At 39.6% G+C, this 21,326-nt stretch overlaps 2 protein-coding genes across 6 annotated transcripts in view; one reads left to right on the top strand and one right to left on the bottom strand.

The window, feature by feature from the left end:
• Nucleotides 1-2,843: 2,843 nt before the first annotated feature.
• LOC138755190 (uncharacterized) lies at nucleotides 2,844-10,618 on the bottom strand. Of its 3 annotated transcripts, none has more exons than XM_069920668.1 (3): nucleotides 9,099-10,618; nucleotides 4,763-5,762; nucleotides 2,844-4,645 (listed from the first exon to the last, which is right to left on the bottom strand). In XM_069920668.1, the coding sequence occupies exons 2-3, from the start codon at nucleotides 5,065-5,067 to the stop codon at nucleotides 4,207-4,209; spliced, it is 744 nt and encodes a 247-aa protein (XP_069776769.1). In that variant the 5' UTR covers nucleotides 5,068-5,762; nucleotides 9,099-10,618; the 3' UTR covers nucleotides 2,844-4,206. The 3 variants fall into 3 exon arrangements, with proteins under 3 accessions (XP_069776769.1, XP_069776768.1, XP_069776767.1); XM_069920667.1 differs by having other exon boundaries at nucleotides 4,763-6,102; XM_069920666.1 differs by having other exon boundaries at nucleotides 4,763-10,618.
• LOC138755188 (cyclin-dependent kinase 13-like) overlaps nucleotides 9,468-21,326 on the top strand; it is a 102,194-nt gene continuing 90,335 nt past the window's right edge. Inside the window, exons 1-2 of one of the 3 annotated variants that reach the window (XM_069920664.1) lie at nucleotides 9,468-10,623; nucleotides 14,303-14,938. In XM_069920664.1, the coding sequence (XP_069776765.1) occupies nucleotides 9,662-10,623; nucleotides 14,303-14,938 (1,598 nt within the window). In that variant the 5' untranslated portion in view covers nucleotides 9,468-9,661. The remainder of the gene's footprint in view (nucleotides 10,624-14,302; nucleotides 14,939-21,326) is intronic. The other 2 variants (XM_069920663.1, XM_069920665.1) reach the window with 2 other exon arrangements.

Consider the following 21,326-nt stretch of genomic DNA (forward strand, 5'->3'; position numbering starts at 1 on the left):
TAGAATAATAAAACTCTCTCTGGCTAGCATCCTCTATATTGATGCCCTAGTTACACATGTACAATTCTGTGCTCATGCTATGTGGCTCACATGTCCAATGCCATATTTCTGAAGCAAATATTCTGTTCTGAGCCCTGTCATTACCAGAAGAACAGCTAACTAAGGATGTGCTCAAAATCTTGTGGAAGAAATGCAAAATGTGCAATGACTTCTACAAATCTCTGTCCCATGACTGCTCAAAGTGAAGTATTGGGATGGGAGTGAGAAGTTTTGAGTTTATGAATTGACTATTTTGAGAATCTCCATGTAATTGGCAGAAGGAGTGTATGAACTATCTACCTGGTTAGGCAACTTCTGCACTGAATATGTGAAAGATTCTATGGTTCCCATACTGGCCTCAACGGTCATTCCAGAATACACAAACTAGTGTGGAAGCAAGTCATCTTTAGCCTTGAGAGACAGCCTTAATAATGAGATTATTTATTTTATAAAGCAATGTTGGAAGGCTAGAATTTTATCAGATTGAGTTTCAAAGGGCAAAATGCCTGGATTATCTTTGAATAATCAAGAACCAATCATTACTCTTTTAACATTTTTTTGACCACTTAAGACAGAAGTGCTGATTTTTTTAACTTTTATAACTGTCTGCTTCCACTTGTGACAGATTATGTTGTGTTTGTATTGTATATAGATATGTTTTTGGGAGATAAATTGGGGAAGGTTTTAGTGTAGGTCACATACACTTTAAAATAGATATTTAAAATACTGGAGCTCTGCTCATGCTAGACATGTTGGCCCCAGAGCCTTTGCAAAAGCTTTGGAGAGTTCCCAAGAGACTTCACTAATGGACTGTTTACAAAAAGGCAACAGATGAAAGAACTTGTCGGAGCCGTAGATTGTCTGGAGTGGAACTTGCTGTTCTAGGAGGGTCATGTGGTTTTGCAAGCAGAGAGAGTAAAACAGGCTGTGTGTGTGTGTGTGTGTGTGTGTGTGTGTGTGTGTGTGTGTGTGTGTGTGTGTGTGTGTGTGTGTGTGTGTGAGAGAGAGTGAGAGAGACAGAGAACAGTTCTGCAGTTTTATACTCAGCAGCAGCAGCTGGGACTGGAACAGGACAAGCTAGCAAGCTTGTAGAAATCCCCATTTGGAAGATGGGTGGTGACTGCTTAATTCAGCCTGGTCAAAACCCTTGTGGCTCATGCAAAAGGAGAAGACTGGCTGTCTAATGTTTCACTTGAAATAAGAGAAACAAGAAAGAACTCTGTGGTGACCTGAAAGAAAGAGGTTATCATCTGGAGAACCCGGAGGGGATAAGTTTCTTCGGCAAGACACTGAAGTGGCTGATTAAAAAGGAATCAGTTGTGGCTGTCCAGTGTACACCAAATCTCTCTCTGAAAACTGACAAGAACCTTCCAGAGCAGTAACTATGTACTTTTCAAGCACCAAAGCCTGGTGAACTTTATAAATGTTAAATTGTGCACAGTAGAAGAATTGTCTGCAACAAGTGAACTTGGAGGAATGGGAAGTGAGATTGGACAGTGAATCAAATAACTTTTCTGAACTTACACACGTTACATACGCGTGTGCTTAGAATTAGAAGGGGGTTGTTAGGTTAGTTAAGTCAATAGTGATAAGTTAAAGTGTGATTCTGTTTTCAAGTTTAAAGATACTTAAAAACAATTTTTGTTTAAGTAACCACTTGTCTTGGTGAATATCTATTGCTGCTGGGTTTTGGGGTTCTCTGGGATCGTAACACACTGCCCTTCCAGTCTTTGAATATCTAAGTCAAAGTAAAATAAATTTCTCAGTTAGTACAGTGGTGATCATGGTGATTCCTCTGGTAAATTACAATGTAAAGTTAATGTTACATTCAGATCAGCCATAATCTTGTCAAATGTCAGAGTGTTTCAAGGGGCTGAGTGGCCTATTCCAGCTCCTAATTTGTATGTAGGAAACTAAAACAACCAATTTGTCTGTAGTAAACCACAACAAACAGCATTGATCTGTTTTCTTGTTGTTGATTGAGGGATTAATACCAGCCAAAGAGCTATTCAGAAGTGTCATGAAATGTGTCACTTCAAAAGAATCCATGAGACCATTGCCCACAGGCATTCATATAAAGTTATTAATGAATTAAAAAATGTGGGTGCAAAGTCAAAGCAAGAAATGCTGAAAAGGGTGACCAAAATATTGGAGTACTGTAAGCGCATTGTTAAGGACAGTGAATGGCGGGAAGCAGTTCGGGGAGGTCATTTGAAGCAGATAGTATTGAAGTCACAATACTGCGTTGGGATTTATTAAGGCATTTAGTCCCAGATGTTGGAAGTGAAGAGGGAGTGGCTTCTTGTAAATTAGTCATCTGATTTCAAAAGATATGAGTTCTCAGGGAGTATGGCAATTACAGGAATATGGAGAATTGGATGTATTTTTCCATTTTGTCCTATCTTGTGTCCTGTGCACTACAATGAACCTGCAATTTTCCTCTTATAAGAGTATAATCCTGCATCTTCAGTAAATAACCAAACAGTCTTTGTCAAGAGTGGAGTTTGCAAAAGGAAAACAAAGCAGGTATATCAACCACACATTGCAATTCTTGCCCTTTATCTTGGGAGATTATTCCACTTTAAAGTTATTAATGAATTTTTAAAAAGTGGGTGCAAAGTCTAAGCAAGAGATGCTGACGAGGATGACCAAAAGATTGGTGAACTGTAAGCACATTGTTAAGAGCATTGAATGATGGGAAGCAGTTCAGGGAGGTCATTTGAAGCAGATGCTGGTGAAGGCACAATATTTAATTTCAGAAAGACAATGAGCAGAATACACTGTGGGTTCAAAAACTATGTTGAGATTTATTAGTTTATATAGCACACTTAAAACAATTCATATTGACCAAAGTGCTGTATAGATCATAAATTACATCTTAAGCAGCTATTTAAAATGGAGTATAAAATGGGTAATTGAGGTTTAGAATTGTACATACAACATGGCAACAACCATCAACCACTTCCAAATACTTGCGAGTAAAAATACAACTTCAGCCTGGATTTTAATGAGTTAAAAGGGCTGATTTGATGGAAAGAGGAATATTGTTCTACAGATTGTGGGCTGCTATCATGAAGTCGTGATTTCCCAAGTTTGCAATTTGAGCGTGGAACAAGCAAGCGCCCTAAATTGGCCAATCTGAGGGGTCTTGAAGTGGAATAGGGCATTAGGAGATCAGTGATGTAGGAGGGGGATAGTCCATTGATGGCTTTGTAAACAAACTGGAGTCCTTTAAAATCTATCCTGAGCCGTTCTGACAACCAGTGAAGGGAGGCAAGAATAAGGGTGACATGGTCCATTGGCTCCTGTCAGGAGCCTTGCTGCCACATTCTGAACCAGATGCAGATGAGATAATGATGACTGACTAATTCCCATGTAAAGAGAGTTAGAGTAGTTCAAACAGGAGAAAATGAGGACTTGGATAACATTCTCAAGGTCTTTCAGTGACAGGAATGATTTGATTTTGGCAAAAGTGCAGAGCTGAAAAAAGCTAGCTTTTACTACTGCATTGACTTGTTTGTCAAACTTGAAGGTGGAATCAAATATCACACGAAGGGATTTGATGTGTGGTTTAATGAGGGTGGCTAAGTTGACAAGGGTATTGGTAATAATTTTGGTGGAGTTGGGGGAGCCAAATAGGATGAATCTCTGATTTGCCTATGTTCAGCTGCAGGACGTTTTGAGCCATCCAGCACTTTGTCCTCCAGACAATCAATGAGGCTGGTTACCTTTGCTTGATCATTGAGTTTCGGGGGAGATAGAGCTGGGTGTCATCAGCATAGCAGTGGAAGGAGATGTCGCATTTTTGGATGATATGGCTGAGGGGAAGCATACATAAGGAGAAGAGAATGGAGCCCAGAATAGACTTTGTGGGACCCCACAGGAAAGGGTAGCAGGTGAGGATGAAAATTATAGAGACGAAAGAGATAACAGAGGTAAGGCCAAGCATGAACTGTAATTTTAGGCTGAGTATTTGAGGATTGTGGTCAGTAAAGGGCCTATCTCATTGACCTGGAGACTAGGTGGCGACCTGGAAGCGACTCAAGTCTCCGCGACATCTCCTGGAGACTAGCCGGGTCTCCGGGGAGTCGTGGGAAATTCAAACATGTTCGATATTTTTGGAGACTGAGGAGATGTTGCGGTGATGTCTCTGCAACACTGCTTGACTTAGAGACCATGTGATTGAGCACGTGCTGGCATCATTGAGACGCCTTCACTCCTGGTCCAAGTAACAGGTACATGCTGGTCAAGGTCTTCATCATCTGGTACTTGTTCCTGCTGCTGCTGCTGCTCCTTGTACTGCCTTGGAAGAGGCCCCATCATCTTGTCTTGCCAGGGGACAGCTCCAACCCCAGAGTAGTACTGGGTCAGGTACTCTCTCTGGTTCTTGGCAACAGACGGCATGTTACTTCCTCTTCTCTGCATCCCCTCCAACTGATTGGTATGCTGTCTCCACTCTCCAGGGGCAACTTCATGGGTGTGTGGGTCCTCTCTGTCAGCTGAGAGTCTGATGTCTGTCATCATGTTGTGGAGTGTACAGGCAGCAAGGACCACCTTTTCAATCGACTGTGGGCGCATCATCATCATGGAGTGGAAGCATCTGAATCTGAAAAGAAAAAAATAGAAGTAAAATTAAAGTCATTGTATTTGCTGTGTTTACAATCTGGCAAATATGACTGTCTGTGTGGCAGGAAAAAAATAAAAATAATAAAGTGCTGCACACCTGTTTGCCAAGATGCCAAAGCTGTTCTCCACAATAAGCCTGGACCTGAACAGCCTGTAGTTGAAGATTCTCTCTGCATGGGTCATCTGGTGCTTGGAGGAGGGCATCCATGTCCTCAGGGCGAATGCATCATTACCAACCAAGATGTAGGGGACATCTTGATCTCCACCAGGAAAGGGTTCAGGAGGTGGCAGGTTGGCTTGACCTTCATACAGTGCCTTGAACAGACTGCAGTCTGAAGATGCCAGCATCTGAGTCAGCCCCAGGAGTTCCCACATTGAGGTACATGAACTTATAGTCAGCATCTACCAACACCAGCATGATGATAGAAAAGTAGTTGTGGTCGACACTGCCTGACCCTGGAGGTTCAGAATTCTGACATGCTTCCCATCCAGTGCACCACAGACATGATGGAAATTTCACTTCTCAGAAAAACCCTTGGCCACTTCCTTCCACTCCTCTGGTGTAGATGGACACTTGATGGCCTCCTCATGATACTCATCATAGATGGCTTGGCACACCTCTGGGACAATACTGACAATGGTGTTTGGAGCCACACAGAAGCCATAGGCAGGCTTTTGTATGAATTTCCTGTAGCAAGGAACATCAGAGTGATGGCAACCTGAAGGGCCTTCCTGAAGTTAGTGATTTGCTTCTGGATCCTGGGAGTAAGGTGAGCCACCAGCTTTCTGAACATCTCTGGATCCACCCTGAAGAAATTCTTGAAGGACCTCACATCCCCCTTCTTCCAGATGTTTCATTAGCTTCTCATACCAGCCATGGTGTTGCCGTTGTAGGAGCCACTCATGTACCCACACTGTTTTTGCCTTCCTGACACCCTTTCTGGCCCTATCCCTGGCCTTTGCCTTGTTCATGGCCAGAGCTATCAGCACGAGGGCCAAGGCATCCTTCTGCTCATCCTCCAGATAGGGATCCTGCTTCAACAGCATAACAGTCTCATTGCAGATGTTCATGCTGAGAGTTCTTGACAGTCTGACATCTGAAAAGTGAATGATAGATCTAGTTGTAGATTTTGGTATATATAGACAGGGAGAAGTCATGGCGATGTCTCCGCAACCTTGTGGAGACCCGTGGCGACCTATCGGCGACTGCTGGAGACGTCACAGAGACGTCACTGCAACTGAGAAAATACTCCAGAGATGTCGCGGCGACTGCTGGAGATGTCGCGGCGATGTCCCCGTGACTTCCAGGCGAATTGGTTGTCACCTTGTCTCGGACGTCGCCCTGGTGTCGCCTTGGTGAGAGCGCAAGCCATTTTTTGGTCTCCCGAGTTGCCGTGTCTGATCAGTTGCGGTGATGTCTTCGCCAATGAAATAGCCCTGAAAGGAAATTGGGTGGGATAGGCAGCACAGTTTTATTGATTTTGATGAGCTGATGCTTCAGAGGCTAGAGATTGAAAATTCATCAAGATGGAAATTGAAATAGTTCCATCAATATATTGAAGATACTTTTCAAATTTACTGAAAATAAATTTTCCCCTTCAATTAATTCCTCACTCTTTTTCTATAGGATAGGCTGAGAAAATAGGGGTCTATGGGTGGAGAGTAATGTGGCTGCTCTTTGTGATGGACAGGTGGACAGTTATCTATTAAGCCATTCAATCTGGCTGGGAATGAGAATGGAAACAATTATAATAGTTTATGACAATAAACTGGAGGCAATGCCTTCAGGTTTCTCAATAATTTAATATTATTTTGGACCTTTCTTTAGACATAAGACCAGATACAAAGGGGATCTTGGAAGAGATACAGCTAGAATAGCACAGTACAGGCCTTCATCCCTTAATATTGTGCTGACCAATATATTCATACCAAAAAAAAAGCCCTTACTTCTTCATCACGCTCTATTTTTCTTTCATCCATTTGTCTAAGAATCTCTTAAATACCCCTAAATATTTCAGCCTCCATCATTACCTCTGGCAAGGTATTCCAGGCATCCACAACCCTGTGTATAAAAAAAAAACCTTTGATGTCTCCCCTAAACCTTTGATGTCTCCCCTAAACTTTTCTCCCTTCACTTTGTACAGATGTGCTCTGGTGTTTGCTATTCCTGCCCTGGGAAAAAGGCTCTGTCTATTTTTGCAGATAGTGAACTTTAATTTGTACTTATTAAAAGAATAAAATTGCAAAATAGTAGTGAGCTGATCCAAACTGTTTTCACTTTTTCCTTTAATTGAACCATCAATTGGAATGGAGCATTTTCTACTAAAAGACAAAATATTTTAGGAATCAGTGAGATATGCCGCACATAACCAGGCCCTTCGGCCCAACTCATCCATGTTGGCCAAGTTGCCTACATGAGGCAAAGTTCAAATTTAAAATTGATTGTCAGAGTACATTTATGGCATCACACAACCCTGAGATTTTTTTCCTGCGGGCAAGGCAGAATTTCTACTTGCCAATAGTGCAAATTGTGCACAAGAAAGATGCGTAACAAATGAGAAATGTAAACAATTTGTGCAATACATAAAAATATTCAGTTATAAACAAGTAAGAGTCCTTAAATGAGCCTCTGAATGAGTGTTTTGTTTAGAAACCTGATAGTGGAGTCATAGCAACTGTTCCTGAACTTGGTGGTATGAGTTTTGTGGCACCTATACCTCTTTCCTAAGGGCAGCAGCAAGAACAGAGCATGTCCTGGGTGCTGTGGATTGTTGATGATTGCTGCTGCTTTCCATCGACAGCATTTGAAATAGATTTTCTCGATGATGGGGAGAGTTTGGCCGGTGATGTTTATTCATTGTAAGTTTGTCTTTTAAACTGCTTATTCTTAATGCGGGTGTATTAATTAGGCATTGTCAGAGTAAGTCTTAAGCAACCGAAAAATACACTTATCCCCATAGGTGCCGGATACCAGGGGTTTAACTGTATTTTCATTATTATTATCATCAGCATTAACTACTCTGACACTACAGTGTAGCAGCCTGCGCACGGGATCGCAGACCAGCCCATATAGAAACAATTACTCTATTATTTTTAATATACTTGCATTATATAACCATTAATCAATGATTGTTTACTATATACTCATTATTTAATATACAGGTAATTCAGTTATTCACTTTTACCATTGAACAGTTATAATCAAAGCAAGGACAAAAGAAAAGGGTGGCAAGGCATGATGAATCATGTTACAGGATAGGAAAGATGGGTAAAAGTTAATGGTGGCGGAATATCATGGAGAATGTGGTTTGAATTATGATTAGATAAAGCAATGAGAAATAATGGTGGCAAACCAAAGATTGGTATGCTGCTAAAATAAGGGACATGATTGATTGAACAAGCAAGGTTGGGATTGTAACATAAAATGAGGATGCATACTGTATTCAGTGGGTTTTGATCAGTGACTCGTTCTCTGACTGCCTCAGCCTTTACTTGCAAATAAAGGTTTAACTTTTCTCAAGAATTCTCTGTGTTGCCTGACTCGTTTTTGGACATCAGAAAACCACACCACCCACAAAATGGCCAACAAATGCACTGGCCGACATCCCAGGTGAACTCCTGCCCGGTGGAAAAATGGTGAACTGTGGCAGGAACGCTGGCCAATCCCAGGCCGGTGCTCCGATGACATGGTGCCTGATGTCAGCACCTGGGGCCTGTATAAATGCATAAACCAGTCTGTATAAATGCATAAACTTCAAGGCTTGGGTGTGCACATCATTCTTTTCCACCCCTGCGTACTGCAAACACTACAACAGCATAATTGTTACCATATTTCTTGAACTGTTATCTGTGAATATTTATTTTGATCTAATTTATCTTTTATATTAAATATATCTTTTAAGTTAAGGTATTGAACTACCCAAAAGTTCTGGAAAAACTCAGTAGGTCATGTTGCATCCATAGATTTCTTGTTTACCACCATACGGTTAGGGTACTGGTTAGTACAATGCTGTTACAGCATCAGCAACTGGGGATCAAATGTGGTATTGCCTGTAAGGAGTCTGAAAAAGCTTTCCTCCAAAATCTACCAGGCTCAGAGGTCAATTGTGCTGCAGGGGCTCATGTTCCTGAAGGGCCTGTTGCTGTGCTGAATATTGTGGTGTTTTTAAATAAAAGCAAAGCACCTGTTCGGGTGCAGCAAATAAAATTTCCAATGTATTTGTACAGTGTATGGAAATAAATTCATTATCTTTATCACTGGCTTCCCTGGATAGCAGGCAAAACAGTTTTTCCACTGTATTTTGGTGCAGGTGACAAACAATTCAGTTCATTCCATGTACCAAATACCTTGTGTGAAAAAGCTGCCCTGCAAGACCTTCTCACCTTAAACCTATGCTCTAGTTTTAGACGCACCCACCCTAATGACTATTTACCTCTGGACCTCATGATTTTTCTTCATAACATTCTAAGATCACGCCAGTCCCCTTCGTTTCAGGGAACACAGCCCCAATTATGTTGAGTCTCATGAGGAGTAATGACAGGTTCCTTGTCCATAGTGATGGGGATACGGCTCGAAGCCAACAGTTAAACCAAAGGTAATCGAGCTCAAGGTAGAGAACAGAACCAACCACTGAACCATTTTTGGACATTAGAATGCCGTGAGCCAAATGCATTAGATTAAAAACAAGGACGTTTTCGTGATTCACCGCGGTCATTTGACATTTTGACAGACTTTCCTCAAGCATCCCTTGCAGCTCCCTGAGGGGAGGGCGCGCGAGGGCGCGCGCGGCTCCTGGGATGGAAACCCACTTCAGCGGGAGGGTCCAGCTGGCTCAGGGGAACGGCCATTTTGTGAGTCGGCGTAGAAGGAGCGCGCGCGGCGGAGCCCGGATGTGCCGGCGCTGTTAGATTGCGGCTCCAGGCCCGGCCTCCTGTGTGTGATGTCTGGCGGCGCTGAGCGGATGGCGTGAGAGGCCCCGAGGAGTCGCGGAAGTCAATGCCGAGCACGGAGACCCGCGGCGGGAGCCGGGGTCACAGCCCCAGCGTCAGGAGACGCCAAAGCGAGAGCGGCCTGGTGCAGGTCCGGGATAAAAGCCGCTGCGCAACGGCCGCCGCTCCTCCCTCGAGTTCACGGCGCAGGAAACGCCGCAGGAAGCGCTCGGCGGAGAGTCAGGCCCTGCGACGGGACGGCAAGCACCCGGCAGTGGCCGCTGCAGTCGCCGCCGCAGCTTCCTCGGTTTCGGGCCCGTCCTCTCTGCCTCTGACACTGCGGAGTTTGGTGGAGAGCGACGATGTGAGCTTGCAGTCAGAGAGTGTAGGCCGCAGTCCTGCCAAGCGCAGACCCGAACGCTGGCGGGAGAAGGAGAGGCGCAAGCGGGACCGAGGAAAGGAGAGCTCTCGGTCCCGCGGTGACGGCAAGAGTAAGAGTCGAAGCCGTAACAAGGCGACGTCGGGGACCGAGCAGACCGGTCAAGAGACCCGAGGAGGCCGCTCTTCCCACCGAACTGACAAAGATACACCCGCGGCTTATAGGGAGCCTCCGCGGGCCTATCGGGAGCTGGACTGGGAGACGCCACGAGCCTATCGCACCTCGGCTTCTCCTGGGGCTCGTAGCCCGGCTTGCCGGGAGCCGAGTCCGTACGGGACGACCGTGCCTTGTTATCCGCAGGTTTATGGAACCGGCCACAGCCCCGCTGGGCCCGCCGCCTTTGAGCTGTTCGGCCGCAGCCCCCCACTCCCACTCTTCGCTTTCAAGCCGCTCTACAGTTCGCGAGAGCAGGGGCTGCATTCCGGCTACACGGGTCGTTCTCCCAGTCCATTCTCGGCTCCGCGCCGCCGCTCGCCCAGCTTCTCTCGGCATCTCAGTCCCTATGAGCTTGGCGGCCTGTCTCCCAATCCCTACTCCAGCAGCAGAGGTCGCCGCTCGTCCAGTCCTTTCAGCCGGAGCCCCGAACTCAGGTTAGTCTGTATGTGGGTGAGATGACACCCACGATTAACAACCGGAGTATAAAAGTTATTTATACATGCATTGGTGTTCAATATCGCAAAATAATCGGACACAAGTGGAAAATATAATTGCATATACTCATGTGGAATTTGTCTCTCTGAGGCGGAAGCCCCCGAACATTTGAAAAATATTTCCCACCTTTTCTATACCATAGTGTACTCAATTGGTCTACACAGGTAAATGTTTGATTTTGGTTGCACGTGTTAGTAGAAAATCAACTAATGTAATCAGATCATATAATTTCTATGAATTCTATATTCATTGCGGAGTGTTCTGTGACTCCAAATAACTAAAATGGTGAACTAAAATAGTTTCAAATATTATCATGGGGTGGTTGTTCAATGGTAGCTAGTTATTAGCATTGAATAATGGTCCAAACGGTACATTTTAAAAAAAAAGTCAGTGTTCCCACAAGTTGACTGTTCTTTGAATAAATCAGTTTGCAAATGGATGACTAAAATGTGAAGTGAAGGTTTGCAGTCAATAGTTTAATCGAGAAAACGGGAACTTTATTATTTCGTTAAATTATTCTGCAAAATTAGATGTTCTTTTAGACTGCTTTAATTTCAATAATTCTTGCTCTTAGCAGAAAAAGATCCTTTTTAACAGTTGTAACATTTTCGTCCTTCAATACTATTAGCCTTTTTGATAACTTGTGTCATCTGTTTTAACATCAAGCACTTCTGAGTTAAAACTTCAGTATTGAATTCCTATTTTTTAACCTTGCCTATTCAGTGCTAATTTTGTGACTGCTTTTGTAAACTAAAAATTTGGTTGCAGCCTTAGTAGTCTGTTTGCAAAGCTGGAATGCATTGTTCCAATTGTATTGTATTATGTGGAATATTTCAGTCACTGGTTATGGTTTCTGGGACCAAAAGATGTGCTGTTAAATTAATTGGCTACTGTAAAGTTTCCTTGTTGAAGGGAAGTGGTAAATGAACCAAAGGGGAGTTGATGGGTCTGAGTAGGTGTACATTACAGGAAAATAAAAGGAACAGGGCTCTGCTGGAAGCTGGCATGGAGCCAGTGACTTGTCTAACTGTCCCCTATATCGTAATGAGACACATTAGCCATCATAGGAGCCACATCTTAAGCATAATATGGAGTTTTATTAATTAGTTTGCAGGAATATTGCTGATACAGGCATAGTTTGCTAATCTGGTTTTTGGGAGCTGTAGGATGTTTCGGAAAGAGTCTTCCCCACAAATATTAATTCACTGAAAAATAGGATAAGGGTTAAACTGTTCATTCAGAAATTAAAGTTTGAATGCTACAGTGGTAGTGGGGGGAGTAAACTGCCACATTCAAAAGAATATGAATGTTCATTTGGTGACCATTTGGTTGTGAAACACCGTCTAATTCACTATTGTGATTTTGGAAAGAAACTTCTTGTCTTGCTTGGTTTACATGGCTTCTGACCAACAAAGCCTCTTTAAAATAACTGGCAGATACTTGGTTATGATTGAATGATAAATGTTAGCCTTGTCACCAATATCTACATGCCAAGAATGAAGGAATAATTTAGAAAAAATTGGAACTCCTAGTTCCTGCGTAATCAGGATTGGATTGTTGGGTTTTGAGACAGATCTGTAAGCTGGATCGGTTTTCTGAAGCAACTTTAAGAATTATTTGTGCTAAACATATATTTTATAGTGACTACAAACATTTTTGTCTCACTTTTATGAAATATGAAATCTTGTATAATTTAGAAAATGCTGAACTTTCATGCAAATTTATATAAATTTCTGCGATGCAGAAAAATATGACACTCTTCATTTCATTGTGTCAATTCCATACAAAAATTGGATATACTTTGATTATCCAAAATCAGATTCAAAATCCTCATTTATCCAAAATTTTTTGGACCGAGAAGTGATGTCTATTCTGCTCTGAAAAATTAGAAATCCTCATTTTTTGAAGTCGAATTGCTTATTTTGGTTGTTATTTTTTGGTGAAAATTAAACATTATCTCATGCATAAGAAGCTTTCCCTTGTTGTTTAAACACTATTACAAGTGATTTGCTGTTGCTATTGGGCTGATTTTAAAAAAAATGACCAGTTATCCAAAAAAAATCACTTATCTGAAATAGCCCTGTCCTAACCAATTTTGGATAATTGGAGTTAGTCCTGGCCTGTAAGTTTTCCTTGAAATTCAAAAATAAACTTTATTCATAAAAATAAGTAGTACAAGGAGAAACATTTTGCTTTGTCAGTTTCATTCAGTGCATACATTGTGTAACTTGTTCTGCACATAGTGTTGGTACATTTTATTTTGTTCATAACATCATAGCACCATTGCCAAATCCCTTGGGTTGATGCATCCTTTCACTATCCGTCTAGTCTCAACTCCTTTAATGTCCAAAACAGAAGGATTTGTACATATTACAACATTGATGTGATGAATTTTCTGTTTCCATTCCTCATCCGGGCAGCAAGTTGAAATTCACCCTCCACCTTACCTGGTTCCACCCATCAACAGCCTCTGTCTTGACCCACCCCTTCATCTTTTTATATGAGCTATCTTCCCTCTATCCCTTTGCCTCCACAGATGATACTTGATTTGGAGTTACTCCAGTAGTTTTTATTTGCTTCTGTGTTTGCAATTCTTTCATACTTTAAATTTGACCCCGAGTTATGAACTCTGAGTATATGTAATAAAGGAACAAAAATTTCCATCGTCATAAGGTATACCTGTTGATTAAGTTATAAGTCTAACATTCAGTGACATGAATTTTCATCCCATGGCAATTGGGAAAGTTAAATTCAAGTACAGGTACACGATCCTTTATCCGGACATCTAAAATCCGGAAAGCTCCAAAATCCGGCAAGTGGGGAGAGAGGTGCCAGTGTGAGTCGGGCGGCCGAGGGACCGGCGGTCGGGGGAGGCGGCCGGGCGACTGGAAGGGGGTGGGGGTGGATATGGCAGCACAATTCAGGTGGGCTTTCCGAAATCCGGAAGAATCCAAAATTTGGATCACACTGTCCCCCAAAGGGTTCCAGATAAAGGATCGTGTACCTGTAATTGGAATTAAAGTAAAATTAATATAGTAATATGAGGCTGTTAAAAACATAACTAGTTCTATAATGCTGCTGTTCATTCTTTTGTGTGACTATCTGTTGGGACAAGTAGGGATGGATATTAAATGCTAGTATTTCCACCTGCATCACATGACATGAGGCAACAAGTAAAAATGAAGCTTGACGACCCTTTATCATTAAATTTACCTTTGGCCTCTACAGTTTTCTGTACAAGTGACTCCTAGTTGCTTTATTTTGGGATAAAACAACAATATTCAAAGCTTTTTTTGCTGTTTATGCTACTTTACTGAAGAAAGCTGCAAATTGTGGGTGTTATATATTAAAACTATTAACAAAAGCAAGAAAGCTGCAAACTTCATGTATAACAATTCAAACTTCCTCTGAAGTAATTCAGATTTTCAACTACTTTGCTGAATTAATATGGGTCAATTCCATCATTTTCCAATTTGTATATCCTTGGGCAAGAAACGACCTTGTCAGAAATGCTGGTGCTTGTTTTACATTATTTTAAACTTTGTTTGCTTTCATATTAAAACTTTCATTTAATCTTATTTATTGGATCTTTATTGAATTCACGATTTGCACTTTCAGGAGACCCAAGTCACGGAGCAGAAGTCCATATTATTCCAGACGCTCACGATCTCGTAGCAAGCATCGTGTGTCAAGGTCTCGCAGTCGGCAGTCAAGCATTTCACCAAACAGTTTAACTTATAAGACTAGTCTTGCTGCTGAGCTGAGTAAGCATAAAAAGGCAAGAGCTGTTGAGGCTGCTAAGAATAATACTAAAATCTCTAATGCACTTAATGTGACTGTTGTCAAGTCGAGTAGCAATGCCAGTTCAACAGCTGGCTATGCCTCTCAGACAAAGGACGCAAAGGAAGCAAATAAGCTCAAGTCAGAGCGAGCACCTGCTTCCCCATCAAACACTGGAATCCAAATTGTTAAGAATGAGAAACCGAAAATCAAGACTATTGCCCAAGAGGTGAAAATAGACCATGAATCAATCCTGGATAAAAAGGAAGTGATACCAATAAACTTGGGAACAAAAATTCCCAGAACTCCAACAATTAAAGTGGAGTCAACCACACCAAAAGAAAAACCTAAACAAGCTATGCCAAGTGAATCTTCAAAAGAAAAAGAAAAGAATTCACAGCCACTGACATCGACATTACCACCACTACCTCTGCCCCTAGTGCTGACAAAGGAAGAGCAAGAAGATGTGTGCAGGTAAAAGTTGCGATAGACCTGGGACAAAGTAGTGAACAATTTATTAAATTTTGAAGCTGGAAGTTTGTGATGGTGTTTAAGCATTGCTACTTTGGAATGGATTTGAAACTATGACAGCAGTTTGCTTCCAAAAATGCAGTATTTTTTTTGGAAATGTGTTGAAAAAGATGCATTTAAGTAGCATCTCTTATTTACCTCCGGATTAGGCAAAGAGATTCACAGTCTCTGATTTACTTTTAAAGTCTTGTTTTAGAAACATAAGACGCTTGGTTTACTCACAGCTTTGTTCCACAGTCAGCAGTGAAATGCAGGTGATCCCTGCGCTGACCACAGTGGGGTGTTGTGCTCCTAGGAAAGGATCCATATTTTTTTTTCTGTAATATGAAGCCATATCATCTTTGCATGCATCAAAAAAAATGCAAGGTTTTAAATATTGTTCATTTGTTTTAACACCAGTTCTGAGAGAATTTTACTCCATGCCTCAAATTTTAGGGTGTGAATTGTGAATTCTTTGGCAAATTTCCACTTACTGAATGGCTGTATTGTGGGAGCTGCCTCTAAATTATCAGTATTAGTGACTCTGGGGGAGAAATGTTGACCAGAGAACCAGGAGTGTTCCCCTTTGTTTCTTTAAATCATGTCATGTATTTTTTTTTGGTAGATAGAAAGGAACCTCTGTGTTTTGGTTATCTTGAATGAAATGTGCATTTGTTATTTGGTTAATAATCTAGTTTAGTCTATACCTGAAATTAGTTTCTTAGGCTGACTGGGTATATCTATCTGGCTGTTAACCACAACATGAAAATAAGCAAAAGTAAGGTGGAATACAAAGAAACGAGCTTCTGCAGAAAAGAAAACGAGGTGGACAAGTAAGTGAGTGTTTGAGAGGAGAGCACCAGGTTACTTGAAATTAGAAAATTTAACATTCAAAGCACCGTTTTCTTCTCTGTCTATTCATCCTTCCAATCCCTATTCCTTTAAATACCTTGATCTGTCATTTCTTCCAGAATGATGCTTATCACCTTTTAAATGGATGATCATTTATGGAAGAGTTACTATCTTGTTCTAATAATGTTTCTATTTTAGTAATGCTGCTTAAATTCTTAAAGCTTAGAAAATTTTGTTATGCCTTTTAAACAAAATTTGATTCATTTTCCACATTTGGCTGCACTTCTATTCTGTGTACAGCTATGCTAGAGACTTTTCAGTTATGAATGCACCTTTTTCTTGGTTCTGATTTCTAAAAGGGCAATTCATGATCTGATAGAATCCTTGGGTTTGATGCTTTTAACATGGTCAGGTTTAGAATCAATCTCTCTCTCCTCTCTCTGTAGAAGAGTTATTTATTGAAAGATTTGTTTGTTTCTTTTGTCAGTGTTTGGCTAACACCTGGGAATGGAAGGAAGCTGAAATGTCTGTCTTCCCTCAAATATTTGCTTTGACCCTTTGGACTGTGTCTGTTTTCAGGGACTACCAACAAATACATACACTCATTGTCCCGGTTTTCCGGTACTGGCTTTGTACCCAACCACCAGCTGGTTCATACTGGTGTTTGTACTGTAGTTTACCATCAGGCCCAGTCCAGAGTATATATGATAAAAGGTTAAAAATGGCTGGAGTCCAATAGAACTTTCCATTGGATATTATATTGCATAATTGAATTGACCATTTAGTGTAAGGAATTGCCAGTGTCCCAAATCTTTTTTTCTTGATTGTTTATTTTCTATTTGGGTGATGTCAAACTGGGTATTTCTTCCAAAATAATCTGGTGCTTATTATGCTCTTGTGTCCCATGAGTGAGTAAATTATGAAGATCAGGAGCAGATACAGTGAAATGTTTACAGATTTTCAAAGGCTTACAGTGCAGCTACTACTAGGGTGTTTTGTCAAACTGGGAAGTTTAGAATCAGAAATCCAAGTCTCAGAAAAATACCTAATTTGAATGGAGAAATTTCTTCAGTCATAATTCTCTATCCTTGAGCTGGCTGGATACCCAGTTGTTGATGAGATTGATAAAACAACAAAGATTCTTGGGTTATAGGTTAAATGGGGGCATTGAGGTAGAGCAAGGCATTACATTTGAGCTGGAAAATTACCCTGATTTTCAATATATGGTGGAATAGGCTTTGTGTTCGATGGATGTTATGAAAGTGCAATATTTCTGTTTCTGTTAGTTCCTTTCCCCTGGGATGTGCTGACTGTCATATTTTCTTGTACCACCTCAGTGATATATCAACAACAATTCTATCAGCCTGCATGATTCAAGCCATCACCTTGACATGTACAGTTGGATTAGTCTTTTAACTTGCCCCCATTATCTGATTACCTTATTATGGTTGTTTGCCTCCACTTTCTGTCTTAGTAATCAAAAATTTTGAGAATTATTGTAACGTGTTCTTTCAGGTTGACTAAGGAACTTAAATCTACTTGTGTTGCACAGTTTTGAATATCAAAAAATTATATTTGTATTCCATGTTAATCTACTTCATTTGAATTGGTTGCTACCTTTGTTCAAATAGTTGTGTTGCTTTCTTTTGCTATTCTGCTTTGAATTGTATTACCTTAGGATGCTTCAGTTGCTGGGCAGATGCAGTGATATCAAAATCTTACTCATTCACATATTAACTTAACAAAACTTTGTGTCTTAATAGACACCACTTGTAATTATAAACACATGAAAATTTTGAATAAGTGTGCCAATTGGGAATAAAATTTGAGTTGATTTTTATTTCAGTAATATTAACATCAGTGAGTGTATATAGTGAATGGCTACAGTGTTAGTACTCTCATCTAAATGCATAAACTAATCTCCATTTTATTTGATGATGCCACCAAAACTAGAAAGGTTTTTTAACTATTTAAAGTTTTAAAAACTACAATTACAAATATTAAAAGTAAATTGAAAAAAGATACATGTGGTGTAAATATCCCTCCCTCCCCACCCCCATAACCATAATTCCTGCCATCTCTAAAACCCTAAAAACAATTTTTAAAAAAGGAATGTAAAAAATACAAATAAAATTTGATTCAGTAACTGTGGAGCTGAGAATTACCACCAAAATGAGTTATTGAGACCTCTAAAACTTTCATAACAACAATATGGGCTCCATATTTTCAAAAAGAAATGATATTTATTAGGTAAATTGTGATTTTTTTTTTCCAAGTGGAATACAGTATCGTAATACAGCATGCCTTCTCTGCTGCATTCCGAAATCAACTTCTGATTTCCAGGTAATGGCTATGCATTTTTTAGAAATAGCTAAAGCTAATCGTAAAAATTCAATTTGACACATAGTTAATCTTAATTTAAGACTAATCATTTTAACATTAGCCAACAAAAATAAAATCAGGTCAAGCAGGAGTTTTAATATTTTTTTCCAAAAATATTTTCACCTCTACCCAGAAAGGTTTTTACCATGGGACATTGCCAAGTAGAATGAAAAATGAGCCTTACTTCTTGACCATAAATCTGATTATTTTGAATTAAATTTTACATGGGGGGGGGGGAGAATTAAGTATAATTGATGTTAAAAATATTATATTGAACCAATCTATACCTTTCATTAATAATTTTCACCATACTGTCTTTACATAACTGCATCCAATCATTCTCATCTTTCTATCTAAATTGATTTCTCATCTTAATCTTGATTTATGAATACCTAATTTAGGAGCTTTTCTTTAAAGTAATTTATACATTTCTGAAATAAGTTTATTCATAATCACCCTTAGTAATCAATAATCCTAACTCATTCTGTCAAGGTAATCTCAACTTTTGACCTAATTTATCAATTAAGAAAACCTCAACCTGATAATAAAAATGTAGTAGTTGAAATATGAAATTTTTCATTCATTTGTTGAAAAGGAATAAAATTACCAGCTTCAAAACAATCTTTTTTTGATCCCCATTTGACTCCAAATCTTCAAAAATTGATTATTCATTTTAAAAGGAAAAAGTCTATTTTGATATAAAGAGATTTTCCAAGGGATCAAATCTTTTCAACCTATCTCATAATCTATTTTAATCCATAATTCAATTAAATGTTTTAAAATTTGTGCATCTTTAGTACCTAGTAACAGTTTTGAATTTCATTTATAATTAAATTCCTGCATATATTTTTCAGCTATTTTATTTGATTCTATTTTAACCCAAGTTAAAGATCACTCTAAATCAAACTTTCTATTAATAGACTTCAATTGAGCTGCTTTATAATAATTCTCGAAATGTGGAAATTGTAACCCTCATAATTCAAACATCCAAGTTAATTTTCTAAACAAACTGTAGTCATCTTTCCATTAAAATTTCTTCATAATTGAGTTCAAATCTTTAAAAAACTTTTTTTAAGGTATATTACAAGGAATGGATTGAAAAGGATATTGAATCTTTGGAAAAATGTTCATTTTAATAGTTTACTCTACGCATTAAAGTTGTAGGTAAATATTTCATCTATTTAAATCATCCTTTATTTTTAATAATGGTAAATAAAGGAGATCCTTGTCTTGTCGATCTCGTCACGAGAAAGCTGAAGAAATTTGTCCATTAGTCACAACTTCAGCAGAAGGGTTTTTATATTACATTTTAACCCAATTAACAAATGTTGATCCAAACCCAAATTTTTCTAATACTCTAAATAAATAATTCCATTCGATCAAAAGCCTTTTCATCATCTAAAGCTAAAACCCATGCTAATTCTGACTTCTTTTGAGACCCATGTATTAAGCCCAATTAATTTAGCAATATTATCTGCAGAATGTCACTTTTTAACAAAACCAGAATGATCCATATGAATTAAATCCAATATTTCTTTTGTCAATGTATTTGCTAGAACTTTCCCTATAATTTTATAATCAACATTTAATAACGATATAGGATGATAAGATTCAGTTTTTAATAAATCTCTATCTTTCTGGGATATAATAGTTATTATTGCATTTGAAAAAGACTCCAGTAAAGAATGGGTTTCTGTTGCCTGTTTCAACACCTCCATAAAAGCAGGTATTATCAAATCTTTAAATTTCTTAATAAAATTCCAGTGGAAAACCAAACTCCCCTGGGGACTTAACACTTTGTAGAGAATTAAGAGCATTAATAATTTCTTTAACTCTAAATGGGGCATCTAAGTCTTTCTGATCTTGGCAATTTAAAGAAGGTAGATGAATTTCAGATAAAATTATTAATCTTAACTTCATTACTATCAGACTGAGATGTATATAAATTAAAATAAAAATCTTGAAAGGAATCATTTATTTCTTGAGGTTTATAAGTAATTTTTTTGAATTCTTTTAGTACCATTAATAGTCTTCAAAGTTTATTCTTCCTTCAATTAACATAACATAACATAACATAACAATTACAGCACGGAAACAGGCCATTAGGCCCTTCTAGTCCGCACCGAACCAAACACCCCTTTCTAATCCCACCTCCCTGCACAATGCCCATAACCCTCCATCTTCTTCTCATCCATATACCTGTCCAACCTTTTCTTAAATAATACAATTGACTCCGCCGCCACTATTTCTCCCGGAAGATCATTCCACACAGCTACCACTCTCTGAGTAAAGAAGTTCCCCCTCATGTTACCTCTAAACCTCTGCCCCTTAATTCTTAACTCATGTCCTCTTGTTTTAAACTTTCCTCCTCTTAACGGAAATAGTCTATCCACATCCATTCTGTCTATCCCTTTCATAATCTTAAATACTTCTATCAAATCCCCTCTCAACCTTCTACGCTCCAAAGAATAAAGACCCAATCTGTCCAATCTCTCCCCATACTCCAGATGCTTAAACCCAGGCAACATTCTGGTAAACCTTCTCTGCACTCTCTCCACTCTGTTTATATCCTTCCTATAATTAGGCGACCAGAACTGCACACAGAACTCCAAATTAGGCCGCACCAACGTCTTATACAATCTCAACATCACCTCCCAACTCCTATATTCCATGCAATGATTGATAAAGGCCAGCATACTAAAAGCCTTCTTCACCACCCTATTCACGTGAGTTTCTACCTTCAGGGAACGATGTACCGTTACTCCTAAATCTTTCTGCTCTTCTGTATTCCTCAATGCTCTCCCATTTACCACATATGTCCTATTCTGATTCTTCTTACCAAAATGAAGCACCTCACACTTATCAGCATTAAATTCCATCTGCCATTTTTCAGCCCACTTTTCTAAGCAGCCCAAATCCCTCTGCAATCCTTGAAAACCTTCTTCATTATCCACTATTCCACCTATCTTAGTATCGTCTGCATATTTACTAATCCAATTCACCACCCCATCATCTAGATCATTAATGTATATAACGAACAACAATGGGCCCAATACAGATCCTTGAGGCACACCACTGGTCACCGGCCTCCAACCTGACAGACAATTATCCACTACCA

This window comes from Narcine bancroftii, chromosome 2, assembly GCF_036971445.1.
Source record: "Narcine bancroftii isolate sNarBan1 chromosome 2, sNarBan1.hap1, whole genome shotgun sequence".
NCBI lineage: Eukaryota > Metazoa > Chordata > Chondrichthyes > Torpediniformes > Narcinidae > Narcine > Narcine bancroftii.